At 40.9% G+C, this 20939-nt stretch overlaps 2 protein-coding genes across 2 annotated transcripts; both read right to left on the bottom strand.

Annotated features, from left to right (window-relative positions):
- Positions 1 to 3471: 3471 nt before the first annotated feature.
- LOC139471184 (cdc42 homolog) lies at positions 3472 to 14146 on the bottom strand. Its single transcript, XM_071253468.1, has 5 exons — positions 14054 to 14146; positions 9670 to 9815; positions 7970 to 8152; positions 5785 to 5979; positions 3472 to 4417 (listed from the first exon to the last, which is right to left on the bottom strand). The coding sequence occupies exons 2-5, from the start codon at positions 9796 to 9798 to the stop codon at positions 4325 to 4327; spliced, it is 600 nt and encodes a 199-aa protein (XP_071109569.1). The 5' UTR covers positions 9799 to 9815; positions 14054 to 14146; the 3' UTR covers positions 3472 to 4324.
- LOC139471473 (putative per-hexamer repeat protein 5) lies at positions 13126 to 20241 on the bottom strand. Its single transcript, XM_071253833.1, has 6 exons — positions 20139 to 20241; positions 18139 to 18195; positions 17447 to 17971; positions 16744 to 17364; positions 15588 to 16661; positions 13126 to 13154 (listed from the first exon to the last, which is right to left on the bottom strand). Exons 1-6 carry the CDS (start codon positions 20239 to 20241, stop codon positions 13126 to 13128), a joined length of 2409 nt encoding a protein of 802 aa, XP_071109934.1.
- Positions 20242 to 20939: the final 698 nt, after the last annotated feature.

Raw genomic sequence — 20939 nt, 5'->3', positions numbered from 1 at the left:
TTAGAATATAGGTCCCTAGCAACCAATGCTTGTAGAGGCGACTAAAAGGATCGCTCGGTCGGGCTGCGTAATAAACAATAAACAAGGTGTCGCGCCGTCTATGTACAATTATATGAAATCAAATAATATCCGACCAGCTGAGCAATTCAGTCGCCTCTTACGACGAACAAAGTAAAGTACGACGTATCTTTAATATTTCATATTTGTGAAAATAATACTTGCATCACAAAACTGTTCTAAATGGCATGATGTCTAATATTCTAGTTCAATAAACATCCCTCGAACTTCAACTAGGTGGTGTTTATCCACTCTCTGATAATTTACGATGGGAGGCTTATGCGTGACTTTGTTACAAGCCAGATAGTTGTATATCGTTATCTCTTCGTTCATGTGTTATCGTAATCAACAATAGACTTTACAATGTCAAGTTTTTCTATACTTGCGATAAGTGCGCCCATAGCAATTACAAACGTGCGGTTTCTAAACATGGACGGTATGAAAGTCAAACCCGGATATAACGAACATACATAATACTAAACGAGCTCCTGTGTGATACCAAAACGAGTGAATAGTATCTGGTATCTGACGAGGGAAATTGGTATTAACATAGAGCGAGTTTAGTATTTATATATCATTTGCCATTATGTAACTTTTTTTAGAATTTCACTGTCGTGTGTGAATAGGCAGACACCTACACTATCCACAGCGTAACACAGTTGAGGTTAACAGAATAATACTTCAAAAGTTGACACGTATTAATTTAATACCACACCAGGGCCCACCCTCAGAATTCAAGCGTCTGTTCCACAAACTTATCGTAGCGTTAAGGTTATGGTAACTCACATACTTCAACAGAAACTTACGACTGTCGTTTCCCTGCACCACAAAGATTACAATCACGTCACAATACCCTATGACGTAATTTGTGGAATTTTGTTGCAAGATCCACCGGCAAAACAATGTCATGTGACGTCAGCCTAGTAACAGGGATGCTTGGGGTCATCGAGTGTGCATAAGCTCCTCTCAGTGATTAAACATCTCACAGAATGTCGTTGAATAAGCCAAGGGATGTTGAGAGTTTTCAATATGTTTTCGTGAAACTTGTTCCCGCAGTACATAAGCACGCGCTGTGTAATACAGCTGTATGTTTATTAAACGGGTGATCTCTTCACGGGCAAGAAATAAAGACGGATATAAGAAACAGTCGAACACTCGGATAGTAGAGAAATAATGCCTAATCAAATACAACTGTCAAATATACCGGTCAATCGCCTATAAGTAACAGTCGGATGTAACGAACAGTCGTATATCAAGAAACAAATTATATTCCATTTGATATCTCACATGACTTCTCGACCTTTTCAGAATTCCGTATATAACGCTCGCATATGACGAATACTCGAATATGACGAACCATATTCTGATAATAGACAAGTAGTATCTTAAGTTACTACTCCGGTTATATCGAACTTTTAGGGGTTTCTGTACTATCGTTATTTACACTCGAGAATCGTGAACTTGAATTAAAACACATATATTATGTCATATTATTTAATGCTCTATTATCTAAGGGATGGAGAGTTGTTTGTCAATGATACATTATCTTGCTCCAACATTTTAATTAATTTACACTTGAATCAGACGGAACTTTCCTGACAAGAAAATTATTTCAAATTTTGTCGAAAACATGTGTCGTCAGCGGGTTTCGAACCTGCATCATTCGATATTAAAACGTCTAATTGTCGGCCTCGGTTATACATGACAGTGTCGTGTGAAATAACCTATTAAATATTTTCAGTTAGTTTCATAATCCTAAAAGCAAAAAAGATCTGCATGTAGTGTTGTGTTACAGCGGGTTATTAGATATGAGTACATTATCAAGTTACAGTGGCCCGCTCATTTCTGATAACATGCGGGTGGTTTAATGATAATTGTATCCATTTACGCTATAATACGGATTAACAGGAGCCTTTAGAAACACGTGAACGAAAATGATTTGGTATGGTTTGGTGATCAAATCCGATAGTTGAAGAAATCTGAACTTTGAAGGTGAATGTAAACTTTTAAGAATCTCGCTGTTTCCAGGACTTCTGGTGACGATAAGACAGAAGAATGTCACACCCGAGACTTACCTTAAATGGCAGGAATTTGAACCTTTGACACCTAGCCGACACTCAGGTGCTATATTGGCGCCGTGGGGGGTCCGGGTTATAGTAGGTCATCAGAAACGATGCTCGGCGTAAACGGCGACTGATGGATCGGGTGGTTAGGTTCGGTGATTGCGTTATCAAGGTACCCTGGTGATGGTGGTGGGTGTGTGGGTGTGTGGATGTGTGTGTGTGTGGGGGGGGGGGGGTCGCTGTTCCATCGAATATTTACAGATCGGGGTCCTATTGCTGGGGTGTTGCTGAGTGCGGCGTTAAACTACATGCCTTATTTCATAGTGATTCGTAAACACATGCTCATGATATAGTTGGAATCGTACTATGGACTCTAACTTCGGTGGAGGTTACTTGTGATTATTGAATTGGTTTTGTCTTTTATTAATTATTATGTCCTGGTATGCGACAGAGATAATTAATATCATGTAGTCGTGTTAATATATGCTGGCATTGTATATGTGTGTTTCTCACACACTTCCGTGAGCTTGGTTTAAAACCGTCATGAACAGTTGTACCATAGTGTGTAGTTAAAATAAACCATCGAGATGTTTTGTTTGTTGTTTAACTCTGCACTCAGCAATAATCCAGCTATATGACGGAGATCTGTAAATAATGGAGTCGTGACCAGTCAATCCAGTGATTGAAATCATGAGCATCGATCCACTCGATAGGGATCGATGACATGCATCAACCAAGTCAGCGAGCCTGACCACCCGATCCCGTTAGTCGCCTCTTACGACAAGCATAGTCGCATTTTACGGCAAGCATAGGTCGCTGAAGACCTATTCCACCCCGGATCTTCACGGGTCGCTCAAAGTGAGTGAGTGAGTGAGTGAGTGAGTGAGAACCCCTGCTTTTGCTGAAAGGTGAATGTGTATATGTTCACGGGTCGAAAAGAAAAGATTCTGGACCAGACAATCCAGTGGTTGACATCATGAGCATCGATAATCCAGTGATTGACATCATGAACATCGATCCACGCAAATGGGATACGATGACATGCATCAACCATGTCAGCGAGTCTGACCACCTGATCCGTTAGTCGCCTCTTACGACAAGCATAGTCGCCCTTTACGGCAAGCATGGGTTGCTGAAGACCTATTCTAACCAGGATCTTCACGGGTCGAAAAGACATTAGCGCCACTCGACACATTAATACCGCGAATGAAGGTGTCACAATCCTTCAAACCTTATCATGTAGCTCTCTAGCCACTGGTTGTCTGGTTTAGGGTTGATTAAAAACAAACAAACAAACAAACAACTATACATATTATTTATGTGAATACTAAATACAAAAAATGGTGTTTAAATATCAACAATAACAAATAAATATTAAGCACTGTTGCATGCAGATGGCGCTGTGTTTTAATTCTAAATGACTTTTTATTCCGGCCCATCAAAACATATGGGGAGAAGTCTCCGACTAAAACATTCATACCTGAACAGTGAAACCCCGGAAAACTGGACCATACCGTTCCTTTTGAAATCGTCCGGATTGACAAATTTCGTCCGGAGTAACTCGTAGTAAAGTACCGAGAACAAACAGTCGAATGGCGGGGTTTCCGGACTAACAGTGTCCGGACTAGCCAGATTTAACTGTACATAGTAAATGTATTATAACCGAACAAATGACCATCCTCGTTTATGCAGGGTATTATATCTCCATTCTTTTTCAATACATAACCTGGAGCCATTTGCTACTACACCTTTGATTTGAGCCGATCCGAATAACACAACACGCAAAGTATACTACTCAAAAGAAGTTAAGGATCACCTGATTCTTTCATATTACTATATTTAGTCTTTCATGTCATGACCGATTAACTTTACCATTATGAAAGAATCGGGTGATCCTTAACTTCTTTTGAGTATTATATATATATATCATGTCAGTTTACTCTCACTATCGTGAGAAAGTCTGTGCTAAGTCAGAGCTAGGAGCGATGGGGTGGTGACCGCTCTTCTGAAACGGAGCAATGGTGGCGAATGTGTCCAGGGCATGTATCAATATAGAAAGGCGATATAACACACTTATTATCCAGGACGTGTCCGGTCGGATTGGGCGATATTCTCGTCCCCCAGCATGTACGCTCTGCTGCACAGTGATCCAAATCTTCATATATTACTATTGCGGTGGCTGACATCTTAAACTGCGCATGACGTCATGATACCGTGCATTTCCACGAGTTCTTTCGAGATTTGGGAGGATGCAGGGCTGTGTATATTGCTTCATCAAATACACATTTCAAACCACGCTGCAAAGACACGGACATGTAATTTGGACAGTCACAATCATGCATGATTAATAGTGAGTGAGTGAGTATGATGTTACACTGCTTTTAGCAATATTCCAGCAATATCACGGCGGGGGACACCAGAAATGGGCTTCACACATTGTACCCATGTCGGGAATCGAACCCGGGTCTTCGGCGTGACGAGCGAACGCTTTAACCACTAGGCTACCCGACCGCCCCACATGATTAATAATAATTGTAATAATACATAATTGAGAATTTTATCAAGTATAACTGATATTTTGATAATAAAAAAAAATTGTTGTTTTAAAATTCAGTTTTTGACTTTTTACAATTGATCTGTATAAGTGTGAAGCCCATTTCGGGTGTCCCCCACCGTGATATTACTGGAATATTGCTGTAAGTGACGTAAAACTATTCTCGCTCACTCACTGATCTGTATACTTTAGAAAATGATACAATGATCTTTTGTCTTGTGTGTTTGTATTGTTTGTTTGTTCGTTGTTTAACGCCTCACTCAGCAATATTCCAGCTATCTGTAAATAATCGAGTCTGGTCCAGACAATACTGTGATTGATGTCATGAGTACTGATCCACGTAATTGGGATACGCTGACATGCATCAACTAAGTCAGCGAGCCTGACCACCCGATCCCGTTATTCTCCTCTTACAACAAGCATAGTCGCCTGTTACAGCAAGCATGGGTCTAACGCGGATCTTCCCGGGGTTAGAAACTGTTTTGCCAGTTATCAGATATGTTTTTTTCAACATATGCATATTGTGGATGACGAAAATGAAGTATTTTAGAGGTTTTCAGGAAATAGTTTTGCCATGTACATGCTCAAGTCTTTGATCCACGCTGGTTTTCAAAGGAGGTGTGGATAAAACAGTGCAAACATATTGTCAAAAATTATTTTAGGTCATGGATTTCATAGATTATTTTCTTGGACATAATTTGTCCTTTTTCGCACATTTTAACAACACTTGAGCGTGCCAGACCTTAAAAGTAGGTGAAAGTTAAATAAGTGAGTGAGTGAGTATGGTTTTACGCCCCTTTTAGTTATATTCCAGCAAGATGGCGGCAGGGGACACCAGAAATGGGCTTTACACATTGTACCCATGTCAGGAATCCCGGGTCTTCGGCGTGAGAGCGAACGCTTTAACCGCTAGGCTACCCGACCACCCCGAAAGTTTATTAAAGCAATTAAGGCCATTTATCAACCATTTGAACATTTCTGATATTGTTCATATCATTATTACGAAGTTAACAAGCTTTAACATTTTAAATTACTGGAGGGCCAAAATGGGCCATTATCCTACCTCGTCTGCTTATATTGTCAACCATAATTTCAAAGGAAATTACCAACCTGTGTAAGGGCAGAGCACTCCATGTAATTAACTTTCAATTTCTTTGCGAGTCGTCTCCCTTGTCGCGTTGTGATTGGCTTCTCGCTAATACCTTCCGGTATGTCTCCATTGGCTAAGTCGTCTCGGAGGTCTGTCTTAGTCCCAACAATGAGGAATGGCGTGCTTGGTGAGTATTCCAAGATTTCAGGGACCCACTGAAATATTCATGTTAACCTGCTCGTAAACAATGAGCTTGTACATAGTAGACCAACTCTCGGCTCGTGTACCTACATAAGAGGGGGCACGGGTGGCCCAGTCGTCTAAGGCGCCGCGATTCGCTGAGCAGAGTTGCGTCCCTTGGGCACACCAGAAACCTATGATTGTGGGTATGTTTCTAGGTTTGTCAGCTCCATACCCGTGCTCGTGGGTTTCACCGAAGTGGTAAACGTCTTACACCTGCATCACTTCGGGCTTTCCTCCCACTTTAAGCTGACCCGCCGTGATATAACTGGAATACTGTTAAAAGCGGCGTTAAACCCAACTCACTACTCACTACTCACTACTCACTACTCACACTCACTGACCTCGGTCAGCATTACCGGGAATCCGTTTTGGAATTACTTTAGAACACATGACATAGCATCACTCGAATATTGGATGTGACGAAACAATTACCAAGATAACAAGGCTGAAAACAGTCGCGCGTTGTGGTATTGATGTGATGCATGTTTAGCAGGACGTGGAGTCATCCCACAGATGACATCCTTACCCTGTCAGCTTGCCGACCTCTGATCAGAAGGTCCGTGGTTCGAATCCCATCACGGGACTCGGAAATCTTATGGCCACTACATTGGGGCCCAACGTGGGGCTGAACACGTTCATATTAAATTTGAGCAAAATAAGTCTAAGTACCCTACTATGCGGCCCGGGACGTGCCTTCTGTTGACGGGGGAGTATGTAGCAGGGCGTGGAGTCATCCCACATATGACATCCTCACCTTGTCACCTTGCTGACGGGGTTAACCTCTTTGGTCATGTGGACAAGGCGTCCGACCTCTGATCAGAAGGTCCGTGGTTCGAATCCCATCACGAGAATTGGGAATTTTATAGCCGCTACACATGTAATATCGCCTCTCATACCTTTTTCAAATATTACGCCATCAAATCACAATAACTTCTTTGTTTCAGTTTGAGCCACCATCGAACAAACAGGGGTGTAGACTTTCTTTTGCTATAGAGTATTATTCCAGGCATAGATCTGGTATTTGCACATTGCAATTCAGGTGAGAACGATAGCTGACATAGAACGATACGGGGCTACAAGCCGATTACGCACTGGGTCAAGGTCGGCCACCGATACCGTAGCCTTGACATTTTTCATCTATAGGACATATATTGGTCGCAACTCTTAGCAAGGGGAACATCCATGCACAATGTATTTGGAGAAAGATGATGCGTACATGATTTACATTCATTATTCCAAAAAAATATTTTTTTATCTGCTGCAATAAACTGTCGAATGAAAAATGTTAGCTCAGATGTTACAAGACCTTGGGTCATTAAAAAACAATCAAAAAACGAACAGAGTTGCTATAGAGTATTATTCCAGGCATAGATCTGGTATTTGCACATTGCAATTCAGGTGAGAACGATAGCTGACATAGAACGGTTCGGGGCTACAAGCCGATTACGCACTGGGTCAAGGTCGGCCACCGATACCGTAGCCTTGACATTTCTCATCTATAGGACATATATTGGTCGCAACTCTTAGCAAGGGGAACATCCATGCACAATGTATTTGGAGAAAGATGATGCGTACATGATTTACATTCATTATTCCAAAAAAATATTTTTTTTATCTGCTGCAATAAACTGTCGAATGAAAAATGTTAGCTCAGATGTTAAAAGACTTGGGTCATTAAAAAACAATCAAAAAACGAACACCATCAAAAACAACTCATTATTTCCCCATACTATTATTATAAATAAACTTGGCAACATTTAAAAGCCCGATTTAATAAGCACGATGCTAAAATTAGCCGTCCAATCAAATTCCTTTCACCAGCGAGAGAAATTCCGTGCTTAGACGAAAGTAGGGGAAGTAGTGACGTCACTTCCGCGACGAAGTTATGATGGCGATTAATCCAAATGGAATGGCGATAAGATACATTGTTAATCGAGGATGAGCCCGAACTGACATAATCACCTTTTCTGTGACGCTGGCGAAGGATGAAGGGGAGACAACCGAGAAACAGACAAGGTAGATGTCCGCGTTCGGGTAACTGAGAGGACGTACACCGTCATATTCCTCTTTCCCTGCTGTGTCAAACAGGCCCATGCTGTACGCCTCACCTTGAACTTGAACTGTGACCTTGTAGCTTGCTGAGACCTGTACACAGTAATAGTGAGTGAGTATGGTTTTACGCCGCTTTTAAGCTATCTGCAAGGCAGGGGACACATGGTACAATCTTTAAGAATAGAACCCAGCTTTCTGCGTGATTAGCGAACACTTCCTCCTTCGTCCCGTGAAAAAATAATATAACTGATCTCCCGCGTTCGCTCGTCCCTAGTGAGTGAGTAAGTTGGGTTTTACGCTGTTTATAGCAATACAGTAAAGTACGGTTATAACGAACACGCTTATAACGAACTGACGGATATAACGAACTGATTTTTTCCCCCGACTATTTGCTATAGTTATGCTGTATATATGCTTATAACGAATTACGGTTATAACAAACTAAAGTTCGTGGTCCCTTCGAGTTCGTTATAACCGTAGTTTACTGTATTCCATCGAAGTAGACACAATTTATGGATAACAGCTTCTTTATTTTACTGTATAGGAAACGAAGCCTTTGCAGTAAAATGAAGAAGTTGTTATCCATAAATTGTGTCCACTTTGCTCTCCGTCAACTTCTAAGAAATGCCTATCAAACAATATAAACATTTCATCAATATCACGACAGGGGACACCAGATTCTGAAACGGGCTTCACATATTGTACCAGTGTTGGGATTTGAACCTGGGCCTTAGGAGTGACGAGCGAACACATTTAACCATAAGGGTACGCCACGGTCCAGAACAAAAAAAAAAATCTCTGGTCTCCAAAACAACATGTTTGGTCCGTGTTCACTCGTCAACAATTATGTGTATTCTTAAATGATTAAACTGAAAAGAGTGAGTTCACAACAATGCGTGACTCTAACGGTAAAGATGGTTGCTCATGCTATCAAACACCGGTTTGTCTAGTCCAGACACGAACATATACACATTCACCTTTCAGCAAAAGCAGGTGTGCTCACTCACTCACTCACTGACTCTGAGCGACCCGTGATGATCTGGGGTACAATAGGTCTTCAGCAACCCATGCTTGCCGTAACAGGCGACTTTGCTTGTTTGTAAGAGGCGACCAACGGGGTCGGGTGGTCAGGCTCGCTGACGCGATTGATGCATGTAATCTTATCCCAAGTACGTGGATCGATGCTCATGACGTCAATCACTGGATTTTCTGGTCAAGACTCGATTATTTACAGACCGTTGTCATATAGCTGGAATATTGCTGAGTGCGGCTTTAAACAACAACCAAACAAACGCACTGACAGCGCGTTAAATAACATTCGTTCCACTCATTAAACAAATTCCTAAAATGGCCGACAACCTTGTCATCCAATCCTCTTGCGCAACTACCAATGTAAACTGGCTGCTGCCCTATTTGCACATGGATGCGCTTGTTGTAACGATTAGAAGAGACAGAGCCCAGTTTAAGCGGGGCGGCACGTTTGACGAACGCCGGCTCCTGGCGTAACGAATAAGCTTGCCAGTGGATCGGCCTTCAGGGGAAGGCGAGTCGGTCATGTGTTTACTCGCCACACACTGCACCGAGGCAGTAATCTGAGTCTGTATACCTACCGTGGGCTGGTAATCTCTCTCAAACGTATTCGAGCTGTAGGAGTGTAATAGGCACGTCTTGCCAACCTCTTCGTCCCCAACAACCACACATTTCAGGGCGTGGTCGGAGGGGGGCGCCGCCTCTGACATTGACGAAGACTGATTACCTGAAGCATAATTTTTAATTATCATATAATGTTTGTGTTGGGATGTCATTGTTGAGTTATTAGTTTCATGGTTAAATTACGTCTTAACCAATCCCTCCTGTGGGTATTTCGGATAGGAATGACCCCCAAGCAGCCAAGGACTTCATTGGTCTGCCGGGTGCTCAGGGTCTGATATTTCTGACATAATTCAAATCACTGGATTGTCTGGTCCAGACTCGATTATTTGCAGACAGCCGTCGTTTAGATGGAATATTGCTGAGTGCGGCGTTAAATAATAATTTTATCATCTACATGGAGTTTTTGGTTAATCTGGTGACTTCTGATACCTGACCATATATAAAATAATAACAATAATATTGACGTTTTCCACACCAAGAGTGACCATGTCGAATAGCTTGGACCCATCATGGTGTATCACTGATTCGAGATCGTATTTTGTTGTTTTTTTAGAATTTTTTTCTAATTGTATGAAGTTTTTAGATCTACATATGATAGGTTTTTGTGCCATATAAGAATATATCTAAACATATTTTTCTGACAGTTGTAGCTATCACGTAAACAAACTGGCGAAATCTGTATCAGTTCGGCTTTTCTGACTGGTCAATTAAGACGTTTGATTTACATTGTCTCATTTAATATAATACGAATACGTTATTCTAAATATTCCCAATAGGTTTTTCTACACGTTCCCAGTACAGTATTCTACAAACACTTTCCCAGTGAATTTTCTACACATTCTCAGTTAATTATTCTACACATTGCAAGTAGATTATTCTGCACATTCGCAGTAAACTATTCTACACATTCCCAGTTAGTTATTCTTCACATTCCCATTATGTTATTCTACACATTCCAAGTACGTTATTCTACACATTCCCAGCACATTATTCTACACATTCCAAAAAGGTTATTCTACACATTCCAAGTAAGTTATTCTACACATTCCAAGTAAGTTATTCTTCACATTCCCATTTTGTTATTCTATACATTCCCAGTAAATTATTCTACACATTCAAAGTAAGTTATTCTACTCATTCCCAGTAAGTTATTCTACACATCCCAGTAAGTCATTCTACACATTCCCAGTAAATTATTCTACACATTCCAAGTAGGTTATTCTACACATTCTCAGTACATTATTCTACACATTCCCAGTCAATTATTTTACACATTCGAAGTAGGTTATTCTACACATTCCCCGTAGGTTATTCTTCACATTCCCAAAAGGTTATTCTTCACATTCCCAATAGGTTATTCTACACATTCCCAGTAAATAATTCTTCACATTCCCAAAAGATTTTTCTACACATTCCTAGTGAATTATTCTACACATTCCACGTAAGTTATTCATCACATTTAAGTAAGTTATTCTACACATTCCCTGTAAATTATTCTACACATTCCAAGAAGGTTATTCTACACATTCCCAGTGAATTATTCTTCACATTCCCAGTAAGTTATATTCTACACATTCCCACGAAATTATTATACACACTGCCAGTAAGTTATTCTACTCTAAACCCAACTCACTCACTCACTATTCTACACATTGCCAGTAAGTTATTCTTTACATTCCAAGTAAATTATTCTACACATTCCAAGTTAGTCATTCTTCACATTCCTGATATGTTATTTTACACATTCCCAGTAAATTATTCTACCATTCCAAGTAAGTTATTCTTCACATTCCGAGTAAACTATTCTTCACATTCCCAAAAGGTTATTCTACCCTAACGTTAGACTTGGTCCCAATCAACCTATGGTTGTCGTAAGACGCGACTAACAGTATCGGGCGACCAGGCTCCCTGTCTTGATTGCTTGTCATCAACCATCAACGTACCACAACGGCTCGGATCGTTGCTAACGTATAAATCAGTGGACTGTCTGGACCAGACTCGATTATTTAAACTTAGCTGTCATTCAGCTGGGTTCGGTGTTAAACGACAAACACACTAGACATGAATATGACCCTTTACCACTTGTAAGTTTAAAAAATCAACCCCTCAACGAACTTTCAGCCTCTTGTTTTGATCACGTAATATTTATGAATTCGTGACGTCATAGAACTCAGCCAATGATGTCAAAAATATTCTGCAACTGTCGAATCGGCTTAGAGAATCTCCAGACTTAGCCGTGGAGTGTGGCTTGATTATTACAGACTCTCTCGAGTGAGTGAGTGAGTGAGTGAGTATGGTTTTACGCCGCTTTTAGCAATATTCCAGCAAATATCACGGCGGGGGACACCAGAAATGGGCTTCACACACTGTACCCATGTCAGGAATCGAACCCGGGTTTTCGACGTGACGAGCCAACGCTTTAACCGCTAGGCTACCCGACCGCCCCAGACGCTCTTGGTACAGCTGGAATATTTCTGTCTGTAGGGTTAAATAATTTCTACGTTTTGTTACAGACAACACAAATAAATATTTCATTTAACATTTTGAGTCCTGTAGCAGTCAACAGTAGAAACTGACGGGCTAAGAAAAGTACAAGTTGAAAATTGGATTAGATAAAAAAAATTATAAACGTCATAAAAAAATTACAAGCTTGAAAACATTCGCCGTAACATTGCAACCTTAAGGTACAAAGAACGACTATCATGATATACATCACCATCGGAAAGCCATTTCTTGTTTGTTTCACTTTTAGCCACCAAATATGGGTGTATCCTTTCTTTTTTGTATTTACTTTTAATATTTTCTAGACCTAGTCCAATCAGGAATCGCACTGCATACAAACGTTGGATGGGTAGTCATTAGTTATTGGTGCAAGTAAATGCAAATACGATTGGCAAATATTCAGTTATACGGACATCGGTTACGAGGCGTCTGGATAATGGAGATTATGTTTAGTATGGTCCAGTTGAACATCCGGGTTTCTGAGGGTTTTAGTACCAGTGTGGGTGGTGACCATTTGGATTATCTTAATCTTAAAGGGGGGGGTGGGGTAGCCTAGTGGTTAAAGCGTTCGCTTGTCACGCCGAAGACCCAGGTTCGATTTCCGATATGGGTACAATGTGAAGCCCATTTCTGGTGTCCCCGCCGTGATATTGCTGGAATATTGCTAAAAGCGGCGTAAAACCATGCTCACTCACTCATTCTTTAAACCAAACTACCCTTACACTAAAAAAACAGGCCCCGTTTCGAAACACGCACATACATAAAACTGTAACCTTGATAATCCGGTCGTCTGGGTATTTTCTGGATAAAAGAGTTTCTGGATTCATGAAGAGTACAGTGAACGCTCTTTCACTCGTCCGGAAAAAGAACATGAGGTGTCGGGTTGCAGAGTGGCCATAATTAAATACCGTTCAAATGGTTTCTTCAGCACTTGAACATTCTGTCATACAGCATTAATTTTCATGACATATCACAACATCTGTATTTCCGCTGTGTCAGACTCCCTTGACTGCGAAACATTTCAGCGCCACCCAAGCTTACGCAATTAGAATTGTAGCTATTTTCCTACAAGAAAAAATAGCAGCGACTGAATTAGGACATTTTCCAAGTGGCGTACACTCCTTCGCCGACGATACTGTGGCTTTAAAACGGTTTGGATGACGTAAATATTTGCTTTGATTTTGAAACCCAGGTGTCTCGTGGTAAAGGCTTTACGTCCACGGTCTGAACGAGCTTCGCGGGGTAAGAGAAGATAAATAATGTAACGCTATAGTGTTTGTGCCCATCAATATAGCACGGCGCCTCTTACATTGGACGTCCATGTAGGCCTTTCATTTCCTGTCATATAGATTTACAACCTTATCACATTCAGAATTGTTGTGACCTCTGTTATTCCAATAGTATCATAGTTAAACAATATGTCCCTATTCTTTGTAATACCGTTATTCTGATAAGATAGCTAGTATACAATATTGAAACGTACGTGTTATAAATTATATTATTCTTATTGATTTAAATAAATTCAAGGATAATGCAAGCTCAAGGTCACGTTATAAACAATATTAAACATATTTTCGCTTTCTTAAAAACTTATTTGACAGAAAAACCAACAATGTTCTTGAATTCGTAACTAACAGTATAGATATGTGTGTGTTTATACCTGAAAATGTATTTGCACCTTTAATTATATACCTGTCGTGTGTGTGTGTCTTTAAGGCGGTAATGCTCACATGATATGGTTGCAGGTGTGTCCGCGAAATATACACAGGTACTATCTATCTATATCAGAATGTATCACATATACCATTTGTCAACAACACGGTGTCTTATTCTTCTTACCTTGGTGTATGTACGGGGTCAGTGTATATCTCCATTGCTAATATGTACGTCGCGTTGAGGCACTCCTGCAGTGACACCCCTCTCCAACTTGTCAACGTTCAGAAGGGCTATATTTAGACAGTACACCATCCAGGGGACATAACTCGTGTCTCAACAGAAACATCAGCTGTCCGAAACACGATCAACGCACTCTCAATTCTTTATTGATCATTGGTGGGTTTGAAGAGGAAGTAATACTATATATTACTCGATACGAGAGGGAAGAAACTTGTAATATATATTTGTATTTAGCGCGTTTATATGGTGACGCGAGACGACTTGAAATAACGCCATATTAGGTTTATGTGAAAGCTAGCCAACTTCCTTAGAAACTATAATATTATGCGTAATAATTTCCCTTGCTTGTGCCCAGATCTTCTTGGGCAAGAAAAAGTGACCTGGTTAAGATGGAAAAAACATCTCGAGTGTGTTAGTATACACTGCTAGACAATCTTTGGTTATTAAATAGCATATGTTTTTTAAAAGAACTTTGAATAATAATAATAATTTATAACAATCTGCGGCCAAAATATTTTCACTTGTACTACACAAGCCTACGGTGTTTACCAGAAAATCCAATCCGGATATTAATTCCTTTATTTTGATATGAGCTAATCTTCTCTTTAAAATCAAACATTTTTATGACTGGCTATGTTTATGCACTGAGACCAGGACAATACCTTCTCTTAGAAAGGAAAAACGTTACAATGTTGAATGTCATCCTGTTTGTGAAGCATCAATGATTCTATTTAATTTAACCTACCGTAAATACTCGAATAGACGCCCAAGCATCTATTTCGAAGACGTCTTTATCCCGCGTCTGTTCACGGTAACTGGTTTTTTTTAAATTACGGTAAACAATTTCCATTGCCAGTGAGTGAGTGAGTGAGTGAGTATGGTTTTACGCCGCTTTTAGCAATATTCCAGCAATATCACGGCGGTGGACACCGGAAAATGGGCTTCACGCATCGTACCCATGTGGGGAATCGAACTCGGGTCTTCGGCGTGACGAGCCAACGCTGGAACCACTAGGCTACCCGACCGTCCTTTAATGAAGATGGGTGGGACGTGTAATCAGCATAAGAACTGTGTAGTTTAAGCTGTGTGTAATTACGCCTTTCCTTTCAATATCGCTTTGTTGAGTACCTAAAGCATATCCTTTTTTACAGATAAATTTAGTGTATATTATTACTTAGTGTTTGTAGTATGTAAGGACAGATCAATGGGGAAATGGGGGGTAGCCTAGTGATAAAAACGTCTTCTCGTCACACCGAATACCCGGGTTCGATTCCCCACATGGGTACAATCTGTGAAGCCTATCTCTGGTATCCCCCGCCGTGATATTGCAGCGTAAACACTCACTCACTCACTTGCGTTATAAAGAGCCAATGTCTCCTACTACGTATATAGTTACGAACGGTAGATGAAACGTTTCTTCTTAACTTACCGGGGGCACGGGTGGCCCAGTGGTCTAAGGTGACGCGATTCGCTGTACCATCACCAGTATCACTAAGACCATCCCCAGTATCACTAAGACCATCACCAGTATCACTAAGACCATCCCCAGTATCACTAAGGCAATCAGCCGTGTCACTATGACCATCACCAGTTTCACTAAGACCATCACCAGTGTCACTAAGACCATCACCAGTATCACTAAGACCATCACCAGTGTCACTAAGACCATCACCAGTATCACTAGAACCATCACCAGTGTCACTAAGACCATCACCAGTATCACTAAGACCATCACCAGTGCCACTAAGACCATCACCAGTATCACTAAGACCATCACTAAGACCATCACCAGTATCACTAAGACCATCACCAGTACCACTGAGATCCCCACCAGTACCACTCAGATCATCAACAGTATCACTTAGACCATCACCAGTATCACTAAGACCATCACCTGTACCACTGAGATCATCAACAGTATCACTAAAGACATCACTTAGACCATCACCAGTACCACTAAGTCTATCACCTATACCACTAAGATCATCACCAGCATCACTTAGACCATCACTGGTAACTAAAAGACCATCACCAGTCTCACTATTTCCATTACAAGTCTCACTAAGACCTACACAAGTGTCACTAAGACCATCAGTTGTGTCACTAGAACCATCACCAGTGTCACTAAGACCATCACTAAGACCATCACGAGCATATATAAGACCATCACCAGCATCTATAAGACAATAACCAGTATCACTAAGACCATCACCAGCATCTATAAAACAATAACCAGTATCACTAAGACCATCACAAGCATCTATAAGACCATCACCAGTGTCACAAAGACCATCACTAAGACCATCACGAATATATATAAGACCATCACCAGTGTCACAAAGACCATCACTAAGACCATCACCAGCATCTATTAGACCATCACCAGTGTCACAAAGATCATCACTAAGACCATCACGAGCATATATTAGACCATCACCAGTGTCACAAAGACCATCACTGAGACCATCATCAGCATTTATTAGACCATCACCAGTGTCACAAAGACCATCACTAAGACCATCACCAGCATCTATTAGACCATCACCAGCATCTATAAGACAATAATCAGTATCACTAAGACCATCAGTAAGACCATCTCCAGTATCACTGAGATCATCACCAGTATCACTCACCATCACTAAGACCATCACCAGTATCACTAAGACCATCACCAGCATCTATTAGACCATCACCAGCATCTATAAGACAATAATCAGTATCACTAAGACCATCACTAAGACCATCACCAGTATCACTAAGACCATCACCAGTACCACTCAGATCATCACCAGTACCACCGAGATCATCAACAGTATCACTTAGACCATCACCAGTATCACTAAGACCATCACCTGTGCCACTGAGATCATCAACAGTATCACTAAGACCATCACCAGCATCTATAAGACCATCACCAGTGTCACAAAGACCATCACTAAGACCATCACCAGCATCTATTAGACCATCACCAACATCTATAAGACAATAACCAGTATCACTTAGACCATCACCAGCATCTATAAGACCATCACCAGTGTCACAAAGACCATCACTAAGACCATCACGAGCATCTATTAGACCATCACCAGTGTCACAAAGATCATCACTAAGACCATCACCAGCATATATTAGACCATCACCAGTGTCACAAAGACCATCACTAAGACCATCACCAGCATTTATTAGACCATCACCAGTGTCACAAAGACCATCACTAAGACCATCACCAGCATCTATTAGACCATCACCAGCATCTATAAGACAATAATCAGTATCACTAAGACCATCAGTAAGACCATCTCCAGTATCACTGAGATCATCACCAGTATCACTCACCATCACTAAGACCATCACCTGTATCACTAAGACCATCACCAGTACCACTCAGATCATCACCAGTACCACCGAGATCATCAACAGTATCACTTAGACCATCACCAGTATCACTAAGACCATCACCTGTACCACTGAGATCATCAACAGTATCACTAAGACCATCACCAGCATCTATAAGACCATCAGTTGTGTCACAAAGACCATCACTAAGACCATCACCAGCATCTATTAGACCATCACCAACATCTATAAGACAATAACCAGTATCACTTAGACCATCACCAGCATCTATAAGACCATCACCAGTGTCACAAAGACCATCACTAAGACCATCACGAGCATCTATTAGACCATCACCAGTGTCACAAAGATTATCACTAAGACCATCACCAGCATATATTTGACCATCACCAGTGTCACAAAGACCATCACTAAGACCATCACCAGCATTTATTAGACCATCACCAGTGTCACAAAGACCATCACTAAGACCATCACCAGCATCTATTAGACCATCACCAGCATCTATAAGACAATAATCAGTATCACTAAGACCATCAGTAAGACCATCTCCAGTATCACTGAGATCATCACCAGTATCACTCACCATCACTAAGACCATCACCTGTATCACTAAGACCATCAGTAAGGCCATTTCCAGTATCACTGAGATCACCACCAGTATCACTCACCATCACTAAGACCATCACCAGTATCACTAAGACAATCACTAAGACCATCACCAGCATCTATAAGATCATCATCAGTGTCACTGAGACCATCACAAAGTCCATCACTTGTATCACTGAGATCATCACTAAGACCATCATCAGTATCACTGACATCATCCCCAGTGTGGTGTGGGGCGTTAGTATCATCGTTATTCTAGCTATTTTCATGTATAAATGTTAAGTTATAAGTAATAACCATTTTAAATGGGAATTACCAAATACCACACTGACAAATTCATACAGTATAAAAATAAATTGCAAGATACATGCTTAGTGTTATTCCAAAGGGATGCATTGTCATTGTTTATTTAAAATGACACTGTACGCGTTGTATGGCCTGGCGTTAAGTCTGTGCAAAACAGTTGAATTTCAGTTGTACTTGTAGGTCGTATAGTGTGGTTGTTGTGTGAAGGTCTATCTGACGTTAAGCGAACTGGGTCGTTGAACGTACGCGTCTTCAGTTTATGGTGTTAAAAACAGAACATTTCAACTAGACCGCGCCAACAACATTTTCTTGTAACTTATCTTTTCAATAAAAAAAATTTAAAAACATTGAACCTATGTGGCGTCCAGAACACTTGCCTTTGCCAAGAACAGCCAGCGCTTTAACCGCCCCGAATGTATCGAGACTCCACACGAAGCACCGTAACCTTCCAACTATGTTGATTTCCTGGCTTCGGGTGATGTTTAAGAGGCTGCCAGCACCCTTTTGTACGCGGATCTCGGGGGTCTGTTTTAGAGGGTATTTGGGACTCATCAGTGCGGTACGCCGGACGCAAATATCATCGTATTTGATACGCAGATTCAACATTTAAATACAAAATGCTCTACATATTCTATTTTTTCGATATTTCTTCACTAATTTAACTTAAAAACGTGTTCTATAGGTTTTCCTCTGTGATTGACATTCCGCCTTTTTGGAGTGATTTCTGACATTAGCCTTTGTAGAGTTATTTCTGACATGAGCCTTTGTAGAGTGATTTCTGACATTAGCCTTTGTAGAGTGATTTCTGACATTAGCCTTTGTAGTGTGATTTCTGATATGAGCCTTTGTAGAGTTATTTCTGACATTAGCCTTTGTAGTGTGATTTCTGACATGAGCCTTTGTAGAGTTATTTCTGACATTAGCCTTTGTAGTGTGATTTCTGATATGAGCCTTTGTAGTGTGATTTCTGACATGAGCCTTTGTAGAGTGATTTCTGACATGAGCCTTTGTAGAGTGATTTCTGACATTAGCCTTTGTAGTGTGATTTCTGACATGAGCCTTTGTAGTGTGATTTCTGATATGAGCCTTTGCAGTGCGATTTCTGAAATGAGCCTTTGTAGAGTGATTTCTGACATGAGCCTTTGTAGTGTGATTTCTGACATGAGCCTTTGCAGAGTGATTTCTGAAATGAGCCTTTGTAGAGTGATTTCTGACATGAGCCTTTGTAGTGTGATTTCTGACATGAGCCTTTGCAGAGTGATTTCTGATATGAGCCTTTGTAGAGTGATTTCTGACATGAGCCTTTGTAGTGTGATTTCTGACATGAGCCTTTGATATTTGTGTCAAGTAGTATTCGGGATTCAGGGGTGAGCAAATGAGACTCAGACAGAAAAGTTATATGGTATTCGGGATTCGGTGAGGAGGGGTGGGCACCCTCGTTTTAAAGTCTAACATGCCCAAAACTTCTAGACTGCTCCCTGTGGAGATTCCGGGTTAAACTATGTTCACATGCAGTACGTCATACTTGTACAAGCCGAATAAGATTGTCCAAGGGCGTAGGTTTCGGCCCTCGGATGGTAGCTAAGGGTGATGACAGAAGACAAAACTCAGGGGTGAAGTTTAGACGACAGCAGCCATATTTATTGATGCAGGTTGAAATGAGTCGAAAAGGTACATGTTGATAATAACGTGACAGAACGCACACCGGGACCGAGTGGCCAATCTTCCCGGGTGGGAGAACCGTTCTGTCACTTACCTTCTGGCTGTTCTCGAGGCTGTCTGCTCCATTTTAGGTTCACTTGAAGGTTGTCCATACTTTCTTTGATGGTCCATTCAAGATGAAGGTGCTGGAGATCCATGTTGTTCAGGACGCTAGCGATTTCATGGGGTAGACACAAGACTTGGGGATTCATCCTCGATATATACACGTATGTAGATGGTAGGCAAGTGGAGAGGTTAGGGGATCGGGAGTAAGCTCAAAAGTTACTCCAGCCGGATTCTCCACCAGTTGTCAACGCGCATGTGTTGACGGGGAAATTAGCTCAGATTGAAGAGTCCAAACTTCTTTAGTCGGCAATAATACAAACAAATACAATTACTAATAGAAATATGTCGAGCGGAGATTCCAACTCAACAACTACAAGTGAAGTCCAGCAAGCAGGCGTATCCTACTCGCGGCTGTACATACAGGTGCTGTCGGAATACCAGACTGCAAGATACATTTAGTATCACAGGTATCACATTGAAACAGACAATAAACATTGTTGAAGTAAAGTAGACTGATGACGTGAGGACAAAAACACAATGTGCGTAAAGCGTTGTCGTTTGCGTATGAAAGTAATATTTTCATGATAACAGTAAGATCTTTGAAATTGGGATTCTTATATTGTGAGCCTTATATTGTGAATAGTAGTATTGTAAGGTCCACTGCGCCGAACGTACCTCTATCCTGCACCCTTCCCACTTGCCCCTATCTCACTGAGGGGTTTTAGGGGGTCCAAAATGAGACGTGCATTTTTGTATTGGTGTACATATGTTTAAAAAAAAACTTTTTAAA

Source organism: Haliotis cracherodii, unplaced genomic scaffold (genome assembly GCF_022045235.1).
Source record: "Haliotis cracherodii isolate W230 unplaced genomic scaffold, xgHalCrac1.p SCAF_22, whole genome shotgun sequence".
NCBI classification, from domain to species: Eukaryota; Metazoa; Mollusca; class Gastropoda; order Lepetellida; family Haliotidae; genus Haliotis; species Haliotis cracherodii.
This window is presented reverse-complemented; position numbering and strand designations above follow the sequence as displayed.

Bases quoted from the DNA above. Each gene is read 5' to 3' on its own strand.
- LOC139471184 (XM_071253468.1), bottom strand. From the start codon at position 9,798: ATGTCAGAGGCGGCGCCCCCCTCCGACCACGCCCTGAAATGTGTGGTT. The intron at 8,153-9,669 runs GTAGGTATACAG...TACTGTGTACAG, and splicing joins AGAGAGATTACCAGCCCACG to GTCTCAGCAAGCTACAAGGT. The intron at 4,418-5,784 runs GTTGGTAATTTC...GTGTCTTTGCAG, and splicing joins AGTGCTCTGCCCTTACACAG to CGTGGTTTGAAATGTGTATT.
- LOC139471473 (XM_071253833.1), bottom strand. From the start codon at position 20,241: ATGGATCTCCAGCACCTTCATCTTGAATGGACCATCAAAGAAAGTATG. The intron at 17,365-17,446 runs GTGAGTGATACT...ATTGTCTTATAG, and splicing joins AGGTGATGGTCTTAGTGATG to ATGCTGGTGATGGTCTAATA. The intron at 16,662-16,743 runs GTGAGTGATACT...ATTGTCTTATAG, and splicing joins TGGTGATGGTCTTAGTGATG to ATGCTGGTGATGGTCTAATA.